Here is a 23852-nt window from a genome sequence, read left to right on the forward strand (position 1 = left end):
TTGCTGGGTCAAATGGTAGTTCTGTTTTTAGTTTTTTAAGGAACCTCCATACTGTTCACCATACTGGCTCTATCAATTTACATTACCACCAGCAGTGCAAAACGGTTCCCTTTTCTCCACACCCACACCCTCTCCAGCATTTACTGTTTGTAGAATTTTTGATGATGGCCATTCTGACTACTGTAAGGTGATACCTCACTGTGATTTTTATTTGCATTTCCTAATGATTAGTGATACCGAGAATCCTTTCATGTGTTTGCTGGCAATCTGTATATCTCCTTTGGAGAAATATCTATTTAGATCTTCTGCCCATTTTTGGATTGGGTTGTTTGTTTTTCTGATATTGAGCTGCATGAGCTGCCTGTGTATTTTGCAGATTAATCCTTTGTCATCTTCGTTTGCAAATATTTTCTCCCATTCTGAGGGTTGTCTTTTCATCTTGTTTATGTTTTCCTTTGCTTTGCATAAGTTTTAAGTTTCATTAGGTCCCATTTTTTAATTTTTGTTTTTATTTCCATTTCTCTGCGAGGTGGGTCAAAAACGATCTTGCTGTGATGTATGTCTTAGAGTGTTCTTCCTGTTTTCCTCTAAGAGTTTGATAGTGCCTGGCCTTACATTTAGGTCTTTACTCCATTTTGAGTTCATTTTTGTGTAAGGTATTAAGGAGTGTTCTAATTTCATTCTTTTACATGTACCTGTCCAGTTTTCCCAGCACCACTTATTGAAGAGGCTGTTTTTTTCCATTGTATATTCTTACCTCCTTTATCAAGATAAGGTGACCATTTGCGTGGGGGTTTATCTCTGGGCTTTCTATCCTGTTCCATTGACCTATATTTCTGTTTTTGTGCCAGTACCATACTGCCTTGATTACTGTAGCTTTGTAGTAGTGTCTGAAGTCAGGGAACTCGATTCCTCCAGCTCCGGGTTTCTTTCTCAAGATTGTTTTGGCTATTTGGGGTCTTTTGTGTTTTCATACAAATTGTGAAATGTTTTGTACTAGTTCTGTGAAAAATGCCATTCGTAGTTTGATAGGGATTGCACTGAATCTGTAGATTGCTTTGGGTAGTATAGTCATTTTCACAATGTTGATTCTTCCAATCCAAGAACATGGTATATCTCTCCATCTGTTTGTATTTAATTTATTTCATCAGTGTCTTATAGTTTTCTGCATACAGGTCTTTTGTCTCCTTAGGTAGGTTTATTCCTAGGTATTTCATTCTTTTTGTTGCAGTGGTAAATGGGAGTGTTTCCTTAATTTCTCCTTCATATTTTTCATCATTAGTGTATAGGAATGCAGGAGATTTCTGTGCATTAATTTTGTATCCTGCTACTTTACCAAATTCATTGATTAGCTCTAGTAGTTTTTTGGTAGCATCTCTGGGATTCTCTATGTATAGTATCATGTCATCTGCAAACAGTGAGAGTTTTACTTCTTCTTTTCTGATTTGGATTCATTTTTTTTTCTTCTCTGATTGCTGTGGCTAAAACTTCCAAAACTATGTTGAATTATAGTGGTGAGAGGGGCAACCTTGTCTTGTTCTAGATCTTAGTGGAAATGGTTTCAGTTTTTCACCAGTGAGAACAAAGTTGGCTGTGGCATACATGGCCTTTATTATGTTGAGGTAAGTTCCCTCTATGCTTACTTTCTGGAGAGTTTTTATCATTAATCAATTATCAAAAGTTCAAAATTTTGAATTTTGTCAAAAGCTTTTTCTTGTGAAAGCTTTTATCGAGATGATCATGTCGTTTTTCTCCTTCAATTTGTTAATATGGTGTATCACATTGATTGATTTGTGTAAATTGAAAAATCCTTGCGTTCCTGGGATAAACCCCACTTGATCATGGTGTATGATCATTTTAATGTGCTGTTGGATTCTGTTTGCTAGTATTTTTTGAGGATTTATGCATCTATGTTCATCAGTGATATTGGCCTGTAGTTTCCTTTTCTTGTGACATCTTTGTCTGGTTTTGCTATCAGGGTGATGGTGGCCTCATAGAATGAGTTTGGGAGTGTTCCTCCCTCTGCTATATTTTGGAAGAGTTTGAGAAGGATAGGTGTTAGCTCTTCTCTAAATGTTTGATAGAATTCGCCTGTGAAGCCATCTGGTCCTGGGCTTTTGTTTGTTGGAAGATTTTTAAATCACAGTTTCAATTTCAGTGCTTGTGATCAGTCTGTTCATTTTTTCTATTTCTTCCTGGTTCAGTCTCAGAAGGTTGTGCTTTTAAAGAATTTGTCCATTTTTTCCAGGTTGCCCATTTTATTGGCATAGAGTTGCTTGTAGTCATCCCTCATGATCCTTTGTATTTCTGCTGTGTCAGTTGTTATGTCTCCTTTTTCATTTCTAATTCTATTGATTTGAGTCTTCTCCCTTTTTCTCTTGATGAGTCTGGCTAATGGTTTATTAATTTTGTTTATGTTCTCAAAGAACCAGCTCTTAGTTTTTTTGATCTTAGCTATTGTTTCCTTCATTTCTTTTTCATTTATTTCTGATCTGATCTTTATGATTTCTTTCCTTCTTCTAAATTTGGGGTTTTTTTGTTCTTCTTTCTCTAACTGCTTCAGGTGTAAGGTTAGGTTGTTTATTTGAGATGTTTCTTGTTTTTTGAGGTAGGTATTGCTATAAACTTCCCTCTTAGAACTGCTTTTGCTGAATTCCTTAGGTTTTGGGTCCTCGTGTTTTCATTGTCATTTGTTTCTAGGTATTTTTTGATTTCCTCTTTGATTTCTTCAGTGATATCTTGGTTATTTAGTAGTATTGTTTAGCCTCCATGTATTTGTATTTTTCACAGATTTTTTTCTTGTAATTGATATTTAGTCTCATAGCGTTGTGGTCAGAAAAGATACATGATATGATTTCAATTTTCTTGAATTTGCCAAGGCTTGATTTGTGACCAAGATATAATCTATCCTGGAAAATGTTCCATGAACACTTGAGAAGAAAGTGTATTCTGTTGTTTTTGGATGGAATGTCCACATCTGCTGGTGTGTTTTGGGGTGTCTGTGACTTTATTATGATTTTAGGCAGCCTTCCCACTAATGGGTAGGGTTGTGTTCCTGTCTTGCTAGTTGTTTGGCATAGGGTGTCCAGCACTGTAGCTTGCTGGTTTTTGAGTGTAGCTGGCTCTTCCTGTTGAGGTGGAGATCTCTGAGAGAGCTTTCGCCATTTGATATTACATGGGGCCGGGAGGTCTCTGGTGGACGAATGTCCTGAACTCGGCTCTCCCACCTCAGAGGCTCAGGCTTGACACCTGGACGGAGCACCAAGACCCTGTTAGCCACACAGCCATGTATGTGGGGAGTTTCTTGCCTTTTGGGAAGTCTGAGGTCTTCTGCCAGCGTTCAGTACATGTTCTGTAGGAGCTGTTCCTCATGTAAATGTATTTTTGATGTATTCGTGGAGAGGAAGGTGAGCTACATGCCTTACTCCTCCGCCATCCTGAAGCTATCTCTTAGAGAAGGATATTCTTATCTGAAAATATTTGTGTTTACAATCTAAAATTTAAAGTAATCTGAACTTGTACATTCTTTTTATAACTGAAATTCATAAAGGATATATAGCTGACTCTTGAACAACATGGGTTTGAGTTCTGTGGATCCATTTACATGTGGATTTTTTCCTACTCAGTTTTTTTGATCCATTGTTGGTTGAATCCTCAAATGCAGAGCCACAGATACAAAACAAGAGTGCATATGGAGGAAATGTTGCATCAGAGGAACCACAGATAGGGAGAACTGGGACACAGAGGGCCGACTATAACTTATTTTAACTATAACTTAATTTTAACTGTGCAGAGGGCAGCTCACCAAGCTTCTGTGTTGTTCATGTGTCAACTGTAGTTTTAGAGTCATCTTAAGGAAGTGATAGTAATATTTCACCCTTTTGAACCAAGTTATTATGATTGTTATAGCATAGTTAGTGGTACAAATGTTCTTTTTCTGGACTCTTTGTTATTTCAAACTTTTTATACTATTTCATATTAAATAAAAATTTTAAATTACAATGGAAATAAGATATAGGCTAAATAAGACAATAGACCCCGACCTCCCAAATTCAAAATACTTCTATTAATTTTTCATTTTGGAGGCTTACTTTCAACAAGAGAATTCTAGGAGACTCCAGTTTAAAAATGTGTGAATGTTTAATTATCTTTATGTGGATAAAGTAGAATACTAGCTAATAATAGCTAATATTCATTGAGCACTTAGTATATACGTACTTCACATATATTCCAAACTATATGTTAATCCTCACAACTCTATGAGGTAAGTACCACTCTTATCTTCCTTTTATAGATGAAGGGACTAAAGGACAGAAAGATTAAGGGACTTTCCCCACAATTACACACACTGTAGACCCAGGACATGAACTCAAGCAGTAGGACAACAAAAACCTCACTTTCTACCAGTATTCTATAATATTAAAATTCTACTGATTTTTCCAAGGGTGCTCTAATATAAAATGAAATTAACTAATATGCAAGCACTGTGTAAATGCAACAATTTGACATACTATTTTGAGAAACAGAGTACAAATATAAGAGAGCCTATCTGTATAATTTTGTTTCTAATATAGTTCGTTTATGTTATGACTATAACAATTATAGAGATTATAGAAGCTCAAGATACGTGAATCAAAAAAAAGTAGACTGCGTACTGAAGTTGCATAGTGTGTAAAGTCATTATATGCTTGAATAAGATATTTAACTTCTTTAAATATCATAGGACTCAACTGTAAAATGGGATAACAGTACCTACCTCACATGATTCCTATGAGGATCAAATGAGATAACACATATAAAAGTACTGCTCAGAGCCTAGCACAAAATAAGCATATAATAAATCTTTATAAGTGATAATTAGTGAAGGTGATAAATTCTAAGATAATCAACACTGGTAAAAAAACAGGAAAACGTATTATGCTTTAATAATTATTTACAACCTGCCTTAACAGAAAAAGAAGGATCTTCCATAGTTTTCCATTTTTATATCTTTCAAAATGGTTGTCTCTCTTCATTCAAAGTTCTTCTGCAAATTTTCATATTCATTTCCAAAATTCTTACATCTATCAGTAACAGTATTTCTAGTTAGAGTGTTATAAACTTCCCACTTTCAACCTCTAACTGCCTAAACAGCATCTTACTATTAATCTTTCTTATTAAGAAGTTCTGCAGCAGTCTAGCTTGTTACTGAACAAGGTAGTTTATTACTCAAAGGGTGACAATAATCAGGATATGACTTTAAATTTATAAGCATAGTCAAATTTCAAATTAATTGTGTACATGTGCATATACATGAGCAAAAGAAGCTTTTTTCTCTCTGAGAAGGTGGGTAAAGCTAGATTGTATTTTTCTCTTTGCAGTACCTAAGGAACAAGGGCAGAGCGTTGTTAAGGTGATTCAAAAGAAAACAGGGATAAAATTCAACTAACAAATAGAGGATTATTCTTCAAGGAAGACATACAGGGTTCTCAGACATTTGGCCAAGATCAAGTATAGAATATTATTCTAATTAGAATAGAAATTTCAGGTAAGGAAAGGATGATTAACTAAATCTAAGTTGTAACTGTAAAGCTCAGCAAGTTCCCGTGGTTAGCACATAGAAAAAGAGGGTTTGAATTCAGGCAGTTTAACTCCAAAGAGTTCTTAATCACTGTGCTAATACCAAATTACATGGATCATTACCTTAAGAATTAGCATTTTCCTACCTGAAGATTAATTTAAAATCTATTATAACAAATATATTCTAACATTAAAAATGGCATGTTCATCTATTTTGAATACTTTTACCCTTAATCTTAAAATACCACTTTTTACATAGGGAGTTGCTTTGCAATTTTCTATAGCAATGAAAAACATAATTTATAATTCTCATAAATATATAAATTGGCAATTATTATTCTGGAGCACTGAGGGAAGAAAAAAATCTATTTCTCTCATTGGCTCAGAAGCAGCCACTAAAATAAAAAGCTATAATTTCCAAGACTGTTTGCTTTCCTGCTGACATTAGTGAGGCTGGGGCACAAAGCAGGAAGTATACCAGAGCCATTTCACCTTCTGCTTTCAGGAGAACACAGAATGCCAAATAGAAAAGGACCATATTAGGGAAAACACTTTATTTCCAAGTTTCTAAAATTGTATTAAAAACAATAAGGGAAAAATGCAAATTATAAAGTAGTATGATGGCACATCAATCACAACTTCCTAACAGCCCTTTCAGCATTCAGTGGTAATTGCTGAAACACTGAAATAAAGTGATGTTTCAATTATTTCGTTTTAAACAATGACAGGTTTAAGAGTCACCTGATTAAAAACCATCCACACCAATATAATAGCATATCATAAGATAACTGGCTAACAGTTTTTGCAAATGGCAGTTGTTAACATATTTATTCTACACATATAAATGTTGTGCTGAGGAGGGGAGTAAGATGTTCTTTTTTACCTTTCTTTTATGATGGGTTGTAGAAGCATCCATCTCTTCCTCTCCTATATTATCAATTTGTGAAGTTGGACTACAATTCATTCTCTCCTCTTCTTGCCTCTGGAGTCTGTCTGCTACAGCCTGGATAGCTTCTGTCCATTCTTCCCTACAAAAACAAGAAAAAATTCCCATTAATAAAGAATCGTAATGATGCAAATATTTCTCTTTTATAAAATATCAAATCAACACAAAGTCTATTCCAGAGTAATACATAAGCCCCATCTTTACTTCAAGATATACTAACATTTATTTGGAGGTATATTAACAAAGAAGAAGGAGGAGGAGGAGGGGGAGGAGAAGGGGAGACGGAGAAGACGATTGTAAGGAAACTGACTAAAAATCCTTTTAAAGTATGGTTAAATTTTAATTCTCTGCACACATCTTATCTATAAAGTATATGAACCCCCAAAACTTTGCCACACTTTTAAAATGTATTGTTTAGCCATTGTAAGTCCATCACTGACATACTCAGTTTCTTTATTATGGTCCAACACATGTTCCAAGAAAAAGCTTTCAAAGGCAAAAACTGTTACCAGATCATAGGTAAGTTTCTGTTTTAAAAAATGATAGGCACGGTTTGTAGCTTAAATAATAAATCTCAGGAGCAGTAGTATGAAGCTTTTACTTTTTGACACTTGTGCTATCAGATAAAGGATCATTTATTTCCATAGAAATAAAATCAGTTTGCAGATTTCTTAAGACAAAGTCTATTAGAATTGCATTAAATCTGTAGGTCAATCTGGAGGAAATTGCCATCTTAATAAACTAAGTCTTCCAATCCATGAACATGGTATAGCTCTCCATTTATTTAGGTCTTCAATTTTCTAATGCAGTGTTTTGTAATTTTCTGTGAAAATGTCTTGCAAATCTTTAATTGAATTTATTTCTAAGTATTCTTTTATGCTATTATGGAAGTATAAATTTTTTTTCATTTTCTAATTTTTCTTGCTAGTATTTAGAAATACAATTGCTTTTTCTATGTTGACCTTTTATTCTATAGCCTTAATAATTTCATTTACTATTTCTACCAGCTTTTATTTTTCTGAATTTTCTACAAATACTACCATACTGTCTACAAATAAGAGCAATTTACTTCTTCCTTTCCAGTGTGTTTCCCTTTCATTTCTTTCTCTTGCCTTATAATGCACTAGAACAGACCATCAGTACAATGTTAAATAAAAGTGGTGACAGCAGACATTCTTTGTTCCACATGTTAAGAGGGAAAATATCAAGCCTTTTACCTTTGAGTATTATTAACCTGTAGTTTGTAGATAACCTTAATCAAGTTGAGTAAGTTCCTTTCCATTCCTAGCCAGCTGAGTGTTTTTGTTATGAAAGAGTGTTGAATTTTTTCAAATGCTTCTTCTGCACCTGTTGAAATGACCATGTAGTTTTCTTTTATCCTATTAATACAGTGAAATTAGTTGAATGATTTTCAGATGTTAATACAACTGAATTCTAGTATAAACTCCATTTAGTCATAATGTATTAACTTTTTCTTGCATATTTTTTGAATTTGATTTGTCAAACTTTTGTTAAGAAATTTTGCATTGACTATAGTCACAAGTACATTGGGCTACTTTTTCTTTTTTTAAATCAATATTTTTAGTGAACTATAGTTGATTTACAATGCTAATTTTGCTGTATAGCAAAGTAATACAGTTAAATATATATACATGCTTTTTTTAATGTATTCTTTTCCTTTATGGTTTATGATAGGATATTGAACATAGTTCCCTGTGCTATATAGTAGGACTTTGTTGTTTCTCCATTCTATATATAAAAGCTTACATCTGCTAACCCCAACCTGCCATTCTATCGCTCCCCCAACTCCCTCTCCCTTGGCAACCACCAGTCTGTTCTCTAGGTCTAAGATTCTGTTTTTGTTTCATAGATAGGTTCATTTGTGTCATATTTTAGATTCCACATATAAGCGATATCATATTTTGTCTTTCTCTTTCTGACTTACTTCACTTAGTATGATAATCTCTAGTTGCATCCATGTTGCTGCAAATGGCATTATTTCATTCTTTTCCATGGCTGAGTAGTATTCCATTGTATATATGTACCACATCTTTATTCATTCATCTGTCGATGGGTATTTAGGTTGTTTCTATGTCTTAGCTATTGTGAATACAGCTGCTATGAACATAGGGGCACATGGCTTTCTGAATTATACTTTTTTTTTTTTTTGGCAGTACATGAGCCTCTCACTGTTGTGGCCTCTCCCGTTGTGGAGCACAGGCTCCGGACATGCAGGCTCAGCGGCCGTGGCTCATGGGTAGCCGCTCCATGGCATGTGGGATCTTCCCGGACCGGGGCACAAACCCGTGTCCCCTGCATCAGCAGGTGGACTCTCAACCACTACACCACCAGGGAAGCCCTGAATTATACTTTTGTATGAATATATGCCCAGGAGTGGGATTGCTGGATCATATGCTAATTCTGTTTGTAGATTTCTGAGATACCTCCATACCGTTTTCCACAGTGGCTGCACCAACTTACATTCCCAACAACAATGTAGGAGGGTTCCCTTTCCTCCACACCCTCTCCAGCATTTGTTATTTGTAACTTTTTAATGATGGACATTCTGACTGGTGTGAGGTGGTACCTCATTGCAGTTTTGATTTGCATTCTCTAATAGCAATGTTGAGCATCTTTTCACATGCCTATTGGTCATCTATATTTGTTCTTTGGAGAAATCTCTATTTACGTCTTCTGCCCATTATTTGACTAGGCTGTTTGTTTTGTTGTTGTTATGAGCTGTTTGTATATTTTGGAAGTTAAGCTCTTGTTGGTTGCAATATTTGAAAATATTTTCTCCCATTCTTGTAAGTTGTCTTTTCGTTTTGTTTATCGTTTCCTATGCTGTGCAAAAGCTTGTAAGTTTGATTAGGTCTCATTTGTTTATTTTTGTTTTTATTTCTATTGCCTTAGGAGACTGACCTAAGAAAACAATGTTAAGATTTATGTCAGAGAATGTTTAGCCTATGATCTCTTCTATGAGTTTTATGGCGTCATTTCTTATGTTTAAGTCTTTAAGCCATTTTGAGTTTATTTTTGTGTATGGTGAGAGGATGTGTTCTAATTTCATTGATTTATATGTGGCTGTCCAACTTTCACAACACCACTTGCTGAAGAGATTGTCTTTTCCCTGTTGTATATTCTTGCCCCCTTTGTTGAAGATTAATTGACAACTGGTGTGTGGGTTTATTTCTGGGCTCTCTGTACTGTTCCATTGATCCATATGTCTGATTTTGTGCCAATACCACACTGTTTTGATAACTGTAGCTTTGTAGTATTGTCTGAAGTCTGGGAGGGTTATGCCTCCTGCTTTGTTCTTTTTCTTCAGGATGGCTTTGGTCATTCTGGGTCTTTTATGGTTCCATATGAATTTTAGGATTATTTGTTCTAGTTTTGTGAAAAATGTCATAGGTAATTTGATAGGGATTGCATCAAATCTGTAGATTGCTTTGAGTAGTATAGCCATTTTAACAATATTAATTCTTCCAATCCAAGAGCATGGGATATCTTTCCATGTCTTTGAATTATCTTCAATTTCCCTTATTAATGTTTTGTAGTTCTCAGTGTATAAGTCTTTCACCTCCTTGATCAAATTTATTCATAAGTATTTTATTTTGGGGGGTGCAATTTTTAAAGGTATTTTTTTTTTATATTCCCTGATAGTTCATCATTGGTGAAAAGAAATGCAACCAATTTCTGTATGTTAATCTTGTATCCTGCTACCTTGTTGAGTTCGTTTATCATTTCTAGTAGTTTTTATGTGGAGTCTTTAGGGTTTTGTATATATAATATATTATCATCTGCATACAATAACAATTTGACCTCTTGCATTCCAGTTTGGATACCTTTTATTTCTTCTTCATGTTTGACTGCCGTGGTTAGGACTTCCAATAGTATGCTGAATAGAAGAAGTGCGAGTGGGTATCCTTGTCTTGCTCCAGATTTTAGTGGGAAAGCTTTGAGCTTTTCACCACTGAGTATTATATTGGCTATAGGTCTGTCATGAATAACTTTTATTATCTTGAGATATGTTCCCTCTATACCCACTTTTGTAAGAGTTTTAATCATGAATACATGTTGAATTTTGTCAAATGCTTTTTCTGCATCTATTGAGATGGTCATGTGGTTTTTGGCTTTTATGTGGTGTACCACATTGACTGATTTGTGTATGTTGAACCATCCTTGTGAACTTGGGATGAATCCCAATTGGTTATGGTGTATGATCTTTTTATGTGTTGTTGGATTTGGTTTGCTAATATTTTGTTGATATAGTTCTCTCTTCTTATGGTAGCACTGACCATTTTTTGGAATGAGGGTGACACTAGCCTTATAAAATGAGAAGGGAAAGGTTCCCACCTCCATTATTTTATGTAATTAATCGTGTAGGCTTGGTAATATTTCCTCTTCAAATACTTGACAGAAGTAACTAGTGAAGCCATCTGGAATTGGAGTTTTTCTTCAGGAAAAATTTTTTACTCAAACTCAATACTGTTCATTGATATTGAGCTGTTCAAGTTTGCCAATGTTTTCTAGGGGTCAGTATCAGTAATTTGTGTCTTCCCTCTTTTTTCTATTTTTTCCTAACAATCTTCCAAGACATTTTTTGATTCTATTATTTCAAAGAAATAACTTTTGTTTATGGATTATTCCCTATTATTTTTCTGCTTTCTATTTAATTGAATTCTACTCTCTATTGTTTCCTTCTTTTGGATTACTCTGGGATTAATTTACTCTACTTTTCTACTTTCTTAAGATGGAAATTTAATGACTAGAGAACTTTCTTCTTTTCAAATACAAGCATTAGAGGTGATACATTTCTCTCTAAGCACCTTTTTGCATCTATGCTCATCAGTGATAGTCGTCTGTAATTTTTTTGTCTGATATCTTTGGTTTTGGTATCAGGGTGATGGTGGCCTCGTTGAACGAGTTTGGGAGTGATCCTCCCTCTGCAATTTTTTGGAAGAGTTTAAGAAGGATAGGTGTTAGCTCTTCTCTAAATATTTGATAGAATTCGCCAGTGAAGTGATCTGGTCCTAGACTTTTGTTTGTTGGAAGATTTTCAATCACAGTTTCAATTTCAGTACCTATGATTGGTCTGTTTATATTTTCTATTTCTTCCTGGTTCAGTCTTGGAATGTTGTACCTTTCCAGTAATTTGTCCATTTCTTCCAGGTTGTCCATTTTATTTGCACATAGTTGCTTATATTAGTCTCATGATCCTTTGTATTTCTGTGGTGTCAGTTGTAATTTCTGCTTTTTCATTTCTAACTTTATTGAGTCCTCTCCCTTTTTTTCTTGATGAGTCTGGCTAAAGGTTTATCAATTTTGTTTATCTTCTGAAAGAACCAACTTTTGTTTTTATTGATCTTTGCTATTGTTTTCTTCATTTCTATTTCATTTATTTCTCCTCTGATCTTTATGATTTCTTTCCCTTTGCTAATTTTGGGTTTCCTTTGTTCTTCTTTCTCTAGCTGCTTTAGGTGTAAGGTTAGATTGTTTATGTGAGATTTTTCTTGTTTCTTGAGGTGAGATTCAATTGCTACATACTTCCCTCTTAGAAGTGCTTTTCTTGTGTTTTGGAAACAGTTTTGAGTCATTGTGTTCTTGTTGTCATTTGTTTCTATGTACTTTTTTTCTTTCCTCTTTGATTTCTTCAGTGATCTCTTAGTTTTCTAGCAGCACACTGTTTAGCCTCCATGTGTTTGTGTTATTTACAGCTTTTTTCCTCTAACTGATTTCTAATCTCATAGCACTGTGGTCAAAAAAGATACTTGATATGATTTCAATTTCTGAGGCTTGATTTGTGACACAAGATGTGATCTATCTTGGAGAATGTTCCTTGTGCGCTTAAGCAGTATTCTACTGCTTTCGGGTGGAATGTCTTATAAATATCAATTAAATCTATGTGGTCTATTGTGTTATTTAAAGCTTCTGTTTCCTTATTTATTTTCTGTCTGGATGATCTGTCCATTGGTGTACATAAGGTGTTAAATTCCACCACTATTATCGTGTTACTGTTGATTTCCCCTTTTATGGCTGTTAGCATTTGCCTTATGTAGTGAGGTGCTCTTATGTTGGGTGCATAAATATTTATGATTATTATGTTTTCTTCTTGGATTAATCCCTTGATCATTATGTAGTGTCCTTCCATGTCTCTTGTAACAAGCCTTTATTTTAAAGTCTATTTTATCTGATACGAGTATTGCTACTCCAGATTTCTTTTGATTTCCATTTGCATGGAATAGCTTTTTCCATCTCCTCACTTTCATTCTGTATGTATCCCTAAGTCTGAAGTGGATCTCTTGAAGACAGCATATATGGGTCCTGTTTTTGTATCCATTCAGCCAGTCTGTATCTTTTGGTTGGAGTATTAAATCCATTTACATTCAAGGCGATTATTGGTATGTATGTTCCTATTACCATTTTCTTAATTGTTTGGGGTTTGTTTTTCTGGGTCTTTTTCTTCTCTTGTGTTGCCCACCTAGAGAAGTTCCTTTAGCATTTGTTGTAAAGCTGGTTTGGTGGTGCTGAATTATCTTAGCTTTTGTTTGCCTGTAAAGCTTTTGATTTCTCTGTTGAATCTGAATGAGATCCTTGCTGGGTAGAGTAATCTTGGTTGTACATTTTTCCCTTTCATCACTTTAAATATATCCTGCCACTGCCTTCTGACCTGCAGCATTTCTGCTGAAAAATCAGCTGATAACCTTATAGGGATTCCCTTGTATTTTATTTGTTGCTTTTCCCTTGCTGTTTTAATTTTTTTTTTCTTTCAATTTAATTGTTGTTAGTTTGATTAATATGTGTCTTGGTGTGTTTCTCCTAAGGTTTATCCTATATGGGACTCTCTGTGCTTCCTGGACTTGGGTGGCTATTTCCTTTCCCACGTCAGGGAAGTTTTCAACTATAATTTCTTCAGATATTTTCTCAGACACTTTCTCTTTCTATTCTTCTTCTGGGACCCCTATAATTTGTTATGTTGTTGCATTTAATATTGTCCCAGAGGTCTCTGAGACTGTCCTCAGTTCTTTTCATTATTTATTCTGCTCCTCAGTGGTTATTTCCACCATTCTATCTTCCAGCTCATTTATCCATTCTTCTGTCTCAGTTATTCTGCTACTGATTCCTTCTAGTGTAGTTTTCATTTCAGTTATTGTGTTGTTATTCACTGTTTGTTTGGTTTTTAGTTCTACTAGGTCTTTGTTAACCATTTCTTGTATTTTCTTGATCTGTGCCTCCATTCTATTTCTGTGACTTTGGATCATCTTTACTATCATTACTCTGTATTCTTTTTCAGGTAGGTTGCCTATTTCCTCTTCTTTTATTTGGTCTTGTAGGTTTTTACCTTGCTCCTCCATCTGTAAAATGTTTTTGTCAACTGTTTTTTGTTTTTTTTTTTTTTGATGGGTGGGGCTGTGTTTCTGTCTTACTGGCTGTTTGGCTTGCGGCATCCAGCACTGGAGTTTGCAGGCAGTTGGGTAGAGCTGGGTCTTGGTGCTGAGATGAGGACCTCCAAGAGACCTTGCTCCGATTAAGATTCCCTGGGGTCTGAGCTTCTCTGTTGGTCCAGCTGTTTGGACTCAGTGCTCCCACCACAGGAGCTCAGGCCCAACCTCTGCCCTGGGAGCCAAGATACCACAATCCATGCATCACAGCAGTCATTTCCAGAGAAGATTTGGGATTACTGGAATATCTGACATGGACTGAAGTGTTATTTAATTTATTTATGTATATCAATTTTAACAGCTTTATTGGAATATAATTCACATATCACACAAAGTACTCCTTTAATGTGAACAAGTCAGCGATACCTAGTATGTTCACAAAATTGTGCAACCATCACCGTAACTTAAGCATATTTAAGAACATTTTAATCACCCCAACGAGAAACCCTAACCCTAGGCATCTACCAATGTACTTTCTGTCTGTCTGCCTGTTCTAAGCACTTCACATAAATGGAATCATACAATATATTGTTCTTTACGACTGGCTTCTTGTGATTTAACAAAATGTTTTTAAGGCTCATCCACGATGTACTTCATTTCTTATTATTTTTGAATAACATTATATTGTAAAAATGTACCATATTTATTTACCCAATTGTCAGTTCATGGATATTTCTATTGCTTGTACTTTTTGGCAATTATGAATAATGCTACTATGAACATCATATATAAGTTTTTTTGAGTATACATAAGTTTTTATTACTTTGTGGTATATACTTAGGAGAGGAATTTCTGGGTCATATGGTAACTCTATATTTAACTTTTGAGGACCTGCCATATTGTTTTCCAAAGCAGCTGTACCATTTTACATTCCAACCAGCACTGTATGAGGCTTCCAATTTCTCCACACTTGCTATTAGCTGTCTGTTTTATTGTAGCTATTCCAGTGCATGTGAAGTGGTATCTCACTGTGACTTTGATTTTTGTTTTCCTGAAGCTAATGATGTTGAGCACCTTCTCATGTGCTCATGGGCTATTTGTATATCTTCTTTGGAGAAATTTCTATTCAAATCCTTTGCCCATTTTTTAATTGTGTGATTTGTCTTTTGTATTGAGTTGTAAGATTTCTTTGTATATTCTGGATACAAGTTCCTTATAACGTATATGATTTGCAAACGTTTTCTCCCATACTATGGGTTGTCTTTTCACTTTCTTGATAGTGTCTTTTAAAGGATAAAAGTTTTAATTTTGATGATTCCAAATTACCTATTTTTGTTTCTTCTCTTGCTTATGCTTTTTGTATCATACCTAGGAAATCACTGCCTAATCCAAGATTATTAACATTTACATCTATGTTTTCTTCTGAGTGTTTTATAGTTTTAGCTCTTACATTTAGGTTTTTGATCAATTTTTAGTTAATTGCTGTATACAGTGTGAGGTATAGGTCTAAATTCATTTTTTTGCATGTGAACATCCAGTTATCCCAAGACCATTTGTTGAAACATTGTTCTTTGCCATTGAATGGCCTTGGCACCCCTGACAATAATCAATTGACCACAGAGATATGGGTTTGTTTCTGGACTCTCCATTCTATTCCATTATCTGTCTATATACTATCCTTATGTCAGTACAATACTGTCTTGATTATAGTAGCTTTGTAGTGGGTTTTGAAATTGGGAATTGTAAGTACTTGAACTTTGTTCTTCTTTTTCAAGACTTTCCGTCCATTCCAGGACCCTTTTATTTGTTATTGTTAGAATTCTAGGGTCAGATTGTTAATTTCTGGGGGGAAAGAGCAGTTCAAATTTTGATAGGGATTTTATTGAATCAGTAGGTCTACTAGGGGAGTATTGCCATCTTAACACTAAGTCTTCCAATCCGTGAATGTGAGGTGCCTTTCCACTTATTTAGATCTTCTTTAATTTCACTCAACAATGTTTTGTGTAGTTTTCAGTGTACAAGTCTTGTATGTCATTTGTTAAATTTATTCCTAAGTATATTATCCTTTTGATGCTATTGTAAATGGAACTGTTTTCTTAATTTCATTTTTGAATTATTCATTGTAAGTGAATAGAAATACAATTGATTTTTGTATATGATCTTGTATTGTAACCTTGTTGAGTCCCTGTATTAGATCTAATAGTTTTGTGCAGCGGGTGGGGGTTCCTTAGGATTTTCTATACACAGGATTATTTCATCTGCAAATAGAAAAGTTTTACTTCTTTTCCAATGTAGATTCATTTTATTTCTTTCCTTTGCCTAATAGCCCTGTCCAGAACCTCCAGAACAATATAGAATAGAATTGGTGAGAGATGACATTCTTGCGTTGTTCCTGATTTTAGGGGGAAGAATTTCTGTCTTTCACTATTAAGTACGGTGTTAGCTGTGGGTTTTTCGTAGATGCCTTATATCAGGTTGAAGATGTTTCTATTTCTAGTTTGAGTGTTTTTATCATGAAGGGATGTTAAATTTTGCCCAATGCTTTTTATGCAGCTACTGAGATGATAATGTGGTTTTTGTCCTTTATTCTATTGATGTGGTATACTTAACTTAATTGAGCCTTAATATTAAATCAATGTTGCATTTCTGGAATAAAACCCACTTGCTCATGCTGTTTAAAAAAAAAAAGGCTTAGCTGTAGGGGGTGGGTCTAGGCGGGGGCAGGGCCTAGGCTTAGGTGGGCAGAAGAGGCCCTGGGGGGATGGTGGTGGGGTGGGGCCTAGGCCCCCAGAGGGGCCTTGGGGTGACCCCTCCCCCAGCCCCTTCCATCCCCTCCCCCAGCTGTCCCTCAGGGACACCAGTCCCTTCTTGCCTCTACTTTTCCTCCCTCCCTCCCATGCCCCCAGGCCCCACATGGCCAGAGGGGGCCTTGGAGGGCAGAGGATCAGGTGCTGGACCTCACCAGGCTCCCTGGGCCTGAGTGGGTGTGGGAAATGCTGGTTGTGTTCCCTTCTGATCCTCCGATCCCGAGAAGGTCTCCCTCCATTCCCGCTGATCTCTTCACCATGGGTAGGCCCCTCCCGAGCGTGGGAACCCCTCCCCTCCCCCAGCCACCCCTCAGGGGCACCAGTCCCCATCTAGCCTCTACTTTTCCTCCCCCTCCCTCCCATACCCCCAGGACCAATGCAGCCAGAGCGGCCCTCAGAGGTCAGAAGATCAAGCCCTGGACCTCAGCAGACTCCCTAGGCCCAAGTGGGCAGGGGAAACACTGGCCATGTTCCCTTCCAATCCTCTGATCCCTTGAGAGTCTCTCCCTGTCCCTGTTGGTCCTCTCTCTGTGAGTGGGCCCCTCCAGGCGTGGGAACTCTTCCCCTCCCCCAGCCACCCCTCAGGGGCACCGGTCCTGTCTGGCCTCCACTTATCCTCCCCCCTCCCTCCCCCAACGTCCTACCCCATCGCTCGGGGGTTCCTCCCATCCCCTCAGGTGTGCAAGCTCCCCCATCAGTGCCTGGTAGGTGCCCTAGTTGTGAGGAGAGGAGAGCTCCACGTCCTCCTACTCTGCCATATTGAACCCGCCTGTATCTGTGGTTTTGCATCCTCAGATTCAACCAACTAAGCATTGTGTAGCGCTGGAGAATGTATTTATTGAAAAAAAAATCCACATATAAATGGAATAGTGCAGTTCGAACCATATTGTTCAAAGATCAGCTGTAATTTGTAATGGCTCTTTTGAATTTTGTTTTTGACTAAATGATTACTAAGAGGTATGTTATTCAATTTCCAAATACCTGCAGCTTTTCTGGTTTTCTTATTCACTTGATTTCTAATCAATCATTTTTTAATCCAGGATTATAAACCAGGATACAATTAATCCTGTTTAATTAACCATATGTATTTGAAAACTGTTTATTCTGCCAATTTTGGGTGTAGTAGTCTGTAAATATCAATTACATCATGGTGGTAGTATAATTCTATGTCTTTGTTGATTTTTTGTCTAGTTGCTCTTATTGAAAAAATTTTTTAATTTCCAAATATGATGGTGGGATTGTCTGTTTTTCTCTTTTTAATCGTTACTGTATGCATACATATTAATAATTGTATATCATCCAGATCAATCGACCCTTTTATCATAGCTGTCTTACTAGTTTCTAGTAATATTTTATTTTGAAATCTCATATAATATAGCAAATCTCCTTTTTATGCTTAATGAATGCATGATACAACCTAGCTCTCTTTATATTTAAAGTACATCTCTTACAGAGAGTATTTAGGTAAACCTTGCATTTTCATCAATTCTGAAATTCTCTGCCTTTTAACTGCAGTGTTAAATACATTAATACTTAATACAATTATTTATATGGTTGCACAAGAGTCCACTGTTTTATTTTTTTCTGCTTGTCTCTTCTTCTTATTTTCCTCTTTGCCTTTCTGGTTTTGTTTTATTATTTTATACTTTTTTCAGGATTCCAGTTTGGTTTTCCTTCAGGGTTTTCAGCCATCTTATTCTGTATTATTTTAAAATATACTCTTAACTTACATAGAGTTCACTTATATAATGTAAAACAGATTCATTAATGTTTTATGATTCTATTTATTTTCATATTATCTTGGTGATCATCATACACTTCCTTTCCTTTTAGAATTTATCCTTGAAATTATAACATTCATCCCTGACTTAGCAAAGTCTAATATATCAGTACTTCTAACTCTTCCCAGAAAACACAGTGAGGTCTCTAGAAATGAACTCCATTTTCCCATTGACCTCAATTTATGCTATTATTTCAGATTTGTTTTATTCTTTATATAATCAAACCATAAAATATATTATTATTGTTCATAAGATCAATACTCATTTGGCTTTATCAACTTATTTACTATTTTAACTGTTTTTCATTTATTCTTACATCTTTCCTCCCATTTGGAATGATTTTTATTCTGTCTGAAGAAGGATTTCCTTTACAGCAGGCCTGCTGGTAACAAACTGTATCAGTAATCTTTGCTCTGCACTTCAAAATTACTTTAAAAATATAAATATGCATTGTGAACTGAATACCTCAGTAAAGCTAATTAGCATTCATTACATCACATAGGTACCATTTTTTTGTTCTTTGCATCCTCCCTATCTGGCCACCACCTGTTTGTCCTCCATATCTATGTGTTTCTGTTTTGTTTTTAGATTCCACATATAACTGAAATCATATGGTATTTGTCTCTGTCTGCCTTATTCACTTAGTATGATACTCTTTTAGGTTCATCCATTTTGTCACGTCAAGATTTCATTCTTTTTTCCATTGTATATGCATACCACATCTTTGTTATCCATTCATCTATGGATGCACAATAAGGTTGCTTCCATAGCTTGGCTACTTTAAATAATACTGCAATGAACACAAGGGTGTATACATCTTTTCAAATTAGTGTTTTCATTTTCTTAAGAAAAATAACTAGAAGTAAACTTGCTAGATTGGACGGTAGTACTATTTTTAATTTTTGAGGACCCTCCATACTGTTTTCCATAGTGGCTGCACCAATTTACATTCCTGCCAACAGTGTGCAAGGGTTCTCTTTTCCCCACATCCTCATCAGCACTTGTTATTTCTTATCTTTCTGATAATTTCCATTCTAACAGGTGTGAGGTGATATCTCATTGTGGTTTTGATTTCCATTTTGAGCATCTTTTCATGGGTCTGCTGGCCATCTGTATGTCTTCCTTGGAAAAATGTCTATTCAGATCCTATACTTATTTTTTATTCAGATTGTTTTCCTGATATTGAACTGTGTGAGAGTTCTTTATGTGTTTTGAATATTAACCATTTATTGGATATATAATTTGCAAATATCTTCTCCCATTTAGTAAGTTGCCTTTTTGTTTTGTTAATGGTTCTCTTCACTGTGTAGAAGCTTTTGTTTGATATATTCTCATTTGTTTACTTCTGCTTTTGTTTTTCTTGCCTGGGAAGACCTATCAAAAAAATATTGCTAAGACTGATGTCAAAGAGCATACTGAAGGCTTCCCTGGTGGTGCAGTGGTTGGAAGTCCGCCTGCCAATGCAGGGGACACAGGTTTGAGCTCTGGTCCAGGAGGATCCCATGGAGCAACTAGGCCTGTGTGCCACAGCTGCTGAGCCTGCGCTCTGGAGCCCGCGAGCCACAGCTGCTGGGCCCGTGTGCCACAACTACTGAGGCCCGTGTGCCTGGAGCCCATGCTCTGCAACAGGAGAGGCCGCTGCAGTGAGAGGCCTGTGCACCGCAATGAAGAGTAGCCCCTGCTCGCCGCAGTTGGAGGAAGCCCGCATGCAGCAACGAAGACCCAATGCAGCCATAAGTAAATTAATAAATAAATAAATAATTTTTTTTATAAAAAGAGCATATTGATTATGTTTTCTTTTAGGAGTTTTGTGCTTTCAGGTCTCACATTTAAGTCTTGAATTCATTTTGAGATTATTTTGTATATAGTTTAAGAAAGTAGTTCAGTTTCATTCTTTTGCATGAAGCAGCCAGTTTTCCCAACACCATTTATTTAAGCATTTCTTCCTCTTCAATTTTTTTAGAATAGCTTAACAAGTATAGATATTAGCTCTTCTTTAAATGTTTGGTAGAATTCACCTGAAAAGCTGCCTGGCCTGAACTTTTGTTTGTTGGAAGGTTTTGGTTTTTTTTTTTAACTGATTCAATTTCAATTACTGGTAACTGGTCTGTTCATATACTCTATTTCTTCCTCATTCAGTCTTGGGAGATTGTACATTTCTAGTAATTTATCCATTACTTTTAGGTTGTCCAATTTACTGGTGTATAATTGTTCACAGTATTCTTTCATGATCCTTTCTTTACTGTGGTTTTGGTTGTAATGTCTCCTCTTTCATTTCAGATTTTATTTATTTTGGCCCTTTTCTCTTTTTCTCGATGAGTCTGCCTAAAGGATTTTCAATTTTGCTTACTTTTTCAAAGAACCAGCTTTTAGTTTCATTGATATTTTCTATTATTTTTTCAGTCTCTATTTTATTAATTTCTACTCTGGCCTTTATTATTTCTTTCTTTCTACTAATTCAGGGTTTTGTTTATTCTTTATTCTTCTATTCCTAGTTTTCTTAGGTGAAAGGTTAGGGTGCTTATTTGAGATTTCTCTTGTTTCCTGAGGTAGGCATGTATTAATACAAGTTTCCCTCTTAGAGCTGCTTTTGCTGTATCCCACTGATTTTGAATCATTGTGTTTCCATTTTCATTTGGCTCAAAGTATTCTTTTATTTCCTCTATGATTTCTTTAGTGACCCACTGATTATTTAGTATCATATTGTTTAGCTGCCATGTGTCCACATAGGTGATTTCTAGTCTCATACCTTCATAGTCGGAAAAGATGCTTGATATAATTTCAATCCTTAAATTTGTTGAGACCTGTTTTGTGGCCTAGCATGTGATATATCCCGGAGAGTCTTTCATGTGCACTTGAAAAGAATGTGTATTCTGCTGGGTTTACATGGAATATCCTTTCTCTCTTTCTCTGTATGTGTGTGTGTGTGTGTGTGTGTGTGTGTGTGTGTGTGTGTGTATGTATATTATCTGGTCTAATGTGAAATTTAAGGCCAGTATTGCCTTACTAATTTTTCTGTTTGGATGATCTGTCCATTGATGTAAGTGGGATGTTAAAAGTCCCCTATTATTGTGTTATTGTCAATATCTCCCTTTAATATTTGCTTTATGTATTTAGATGCTCCTATGTTGGGTGCATATATATTAACAATTTTTATATGTTCTTCTTGATCCCTTTATCATCATGTATATCCTTCGTTGTCTCTTGCTAAAGTCTTTGCTTTAAACTCTATATATTGGCATTTTGTATTTACTGGCATTTTATTTATTGCTTTCTGGTTGTTTTTGTGGTTATTTTTTGTTCCTTTCTTCTTCTTTTGTTCTCTTCCCTAGTGACATGATGACTAGATTTAGTATCATATTTGCATTATATTAACATTGTATGTGATTATTTTAAGTTGATGATCACTTAACTTCAAACACATTCTAACAATCCACCCCCATACACACATTTAATGTTTTAGACATATTTTACATCATTTTGTTTTGTGTGTCCCTTAACTACTTATTGTAGCTATAAATGATTTTACTACTTTTGTCTTTTAACCTTTCTATTAGCTTTAAAAGTGATTGATGGGCCCCCCGCGCTTGTCCAGGCGGCCGGAGCCGAGAGGCGCATCCCGGCCGGGAGAGGAGGAGGACCACGAGTTGCTCGAAAGGGACCAACTCGCAAAGTGCCCAGGAGAAAGGGCAGCGGACGCGCGGCCGACAGGGGTGGTGGCGCCCGGACCCCGCGTCGCGCCGGTCCCAGCGCCCCGGCCCCTACGGCCCGCGGCATGGCCCGGGGCTTGGCGCTGCCGTTGCTGTGCGTCCCATCCGTCTGGGCGGCCGCTGCTCTCCTGCTCTGCGGGACCTCAGATACACCAGATACACCAGAAATACATCTACACGTGGAACAACTCCTACAGAACACCTACTGAACGCTGGCAGAAGACCTCAGACCTCCCAAAAGGCAAGAAACTCCCCACGTACCTGGGTAGGGCAAAAGAAAAAAAAGAAAAAACAGAGACAAAAGAATAGGGACGGCACCTGCACCAGTGGGAGGGAGCTGTGAAGGAGGAAAAGTTTCCACACACTAGGAAGCCCCTTCGCGGGCGGAGACTGCAGGGGGCGGAGGGGGGAGCTTCGGAGCCGCGGAGGAGTGCACAGCAACGGGTGCGGAGGGCAAAGCGGGGAGATTCCCGCACAGAGGATCGGTGCCGACCGGCACTCACCAGCCCGAGAGGCTTGTCTGCTCACCGGCCGGGGCGGGCGGGGCTGCGAGCTGAGGCCGGAGCGCAGGGAGAGGACTGGGGTTGGCGGCTTGAACATAGCCTGAAGGGGTTAGTGCACCACGGCTAGCTGGGAGGGAGTCCGGGGAAAAGTCTGCACCTGCCAAAGAGGCAAGAGACTTTTTCTCCCCTCTTTGTTTCCTGGTGCGTGAGGAGAGGGGTTTAAGAACGCTGCTTAAAGGAGCTCCAGAGACGGGCGCGAGCCGCGGCTAAAAGCGCGAACCCCAGAGACGGGCGCGAGCCGCGGCTAAAAGCGCGGACCCCAGAGACGGGCGCGAGCCGCGGCTGAAAGCGCGGACCCCAGAGACGGGCGGGAGACGATAAGGCTGCTGCTGCCGCCACCGAGGGGCCTGTGTGCGAGCACAGGTCACTCTCCACACCCCTCTTCCGCGGAGCCTGTGCAGCCCGCCACTGCCAGGTTCCCGGGATCCAGGGACAACTTCCCCGGGAGAACGCACAGCGGGCCTCAGGCTGGTGCAAAGTCACGTCGGCCTTTGCCGCCGCAGGCCCGCCCCGCACGCCGTGCCCCTCCCGCCCCGCCGGCCTGAGTGCGCCAGAGCCCCCGAATCAGCGGCTCTTTTAACCCCGTCCTGTCTGAGCAAAAAACAGACGCTGTCCAGCGACCTACACGCAGTGGCAGGGCCAAATCCAAAGCTGAGCCCCTGGAAGCTGTGAGAACAAAGAAGAGAAAGGGAAATCTCTCCCAGCAGCCTCAGAAGCAGCGGATTAAAGCTCCACAATCAACTTGATATACCCTCCATCTGTGGAATACCTGAATAGACAACCAATCATCCCAAATTAAGGAAGTGGACTTTAGGAGCAAGATCTATGATTTTTTTCCCTTTTCCTCTTTTTGTGAATGTATATGTGTATACTTCTGTGTGAGATCTTGTCTGTATAGTCTTGCTTCCACCATTTGTCCTAGGGTTCTATCCGTCCATGGTTTTTTTTAAAAATTTTTTTTCTTAATAATCAATTTTAATTTTAATAACGTTGTTATACTTTACCTTCGTTCTTTCTTTCTTTCTTTCCTTCCTTCCTTCCCTCCTTTAGACAACGAATCATCCCAAATTGAGGAGGTGGTCTCTGACAGCAAGATTTATGATT

The 23852-nt window shown here is 37.3% G+C and overlaps 1 protein-coding gene across 9 annotated transcripts in view; it reads right to left on the reverse strand.

Moving 5' to 3' along the window:
* AKT3 (AKT serine/threonine kinase 3) overlaps nucleotides 1-23852 on the reverse strand; it is a 397034-nt gene that overhangs the window by 181088 nt on the left and 192094 nt on the right. For all 9 annotated transcript variants that reach the window (XM_059996875.1, XM_059996910.1, XM_069540071.1 and 6 more), the window contains one exon: nucleotides 6443-6587. In XM_059996875.1, coding sequence (XP_059852858.1) covers nucleotides 6443-6587 — 145 coding nt within the window. The remainder of the gene's footprint in view (nucleotides 1-6442; nucleotides 6588-23852) is intronic.

Source organism: Delphinus delphis, chromosome 1, assembly GCF_949987515.2.
Source record: "Delphinus delphis chromosome 1, mDelDel1.2, whole genome shotgun sequence".
Lineage (NCBI taxonomy): Eukaryota > Metazoa > Chordata > Mammalia > Artiodactyla > Delphinidae > Delphinus > Delphinus delphis.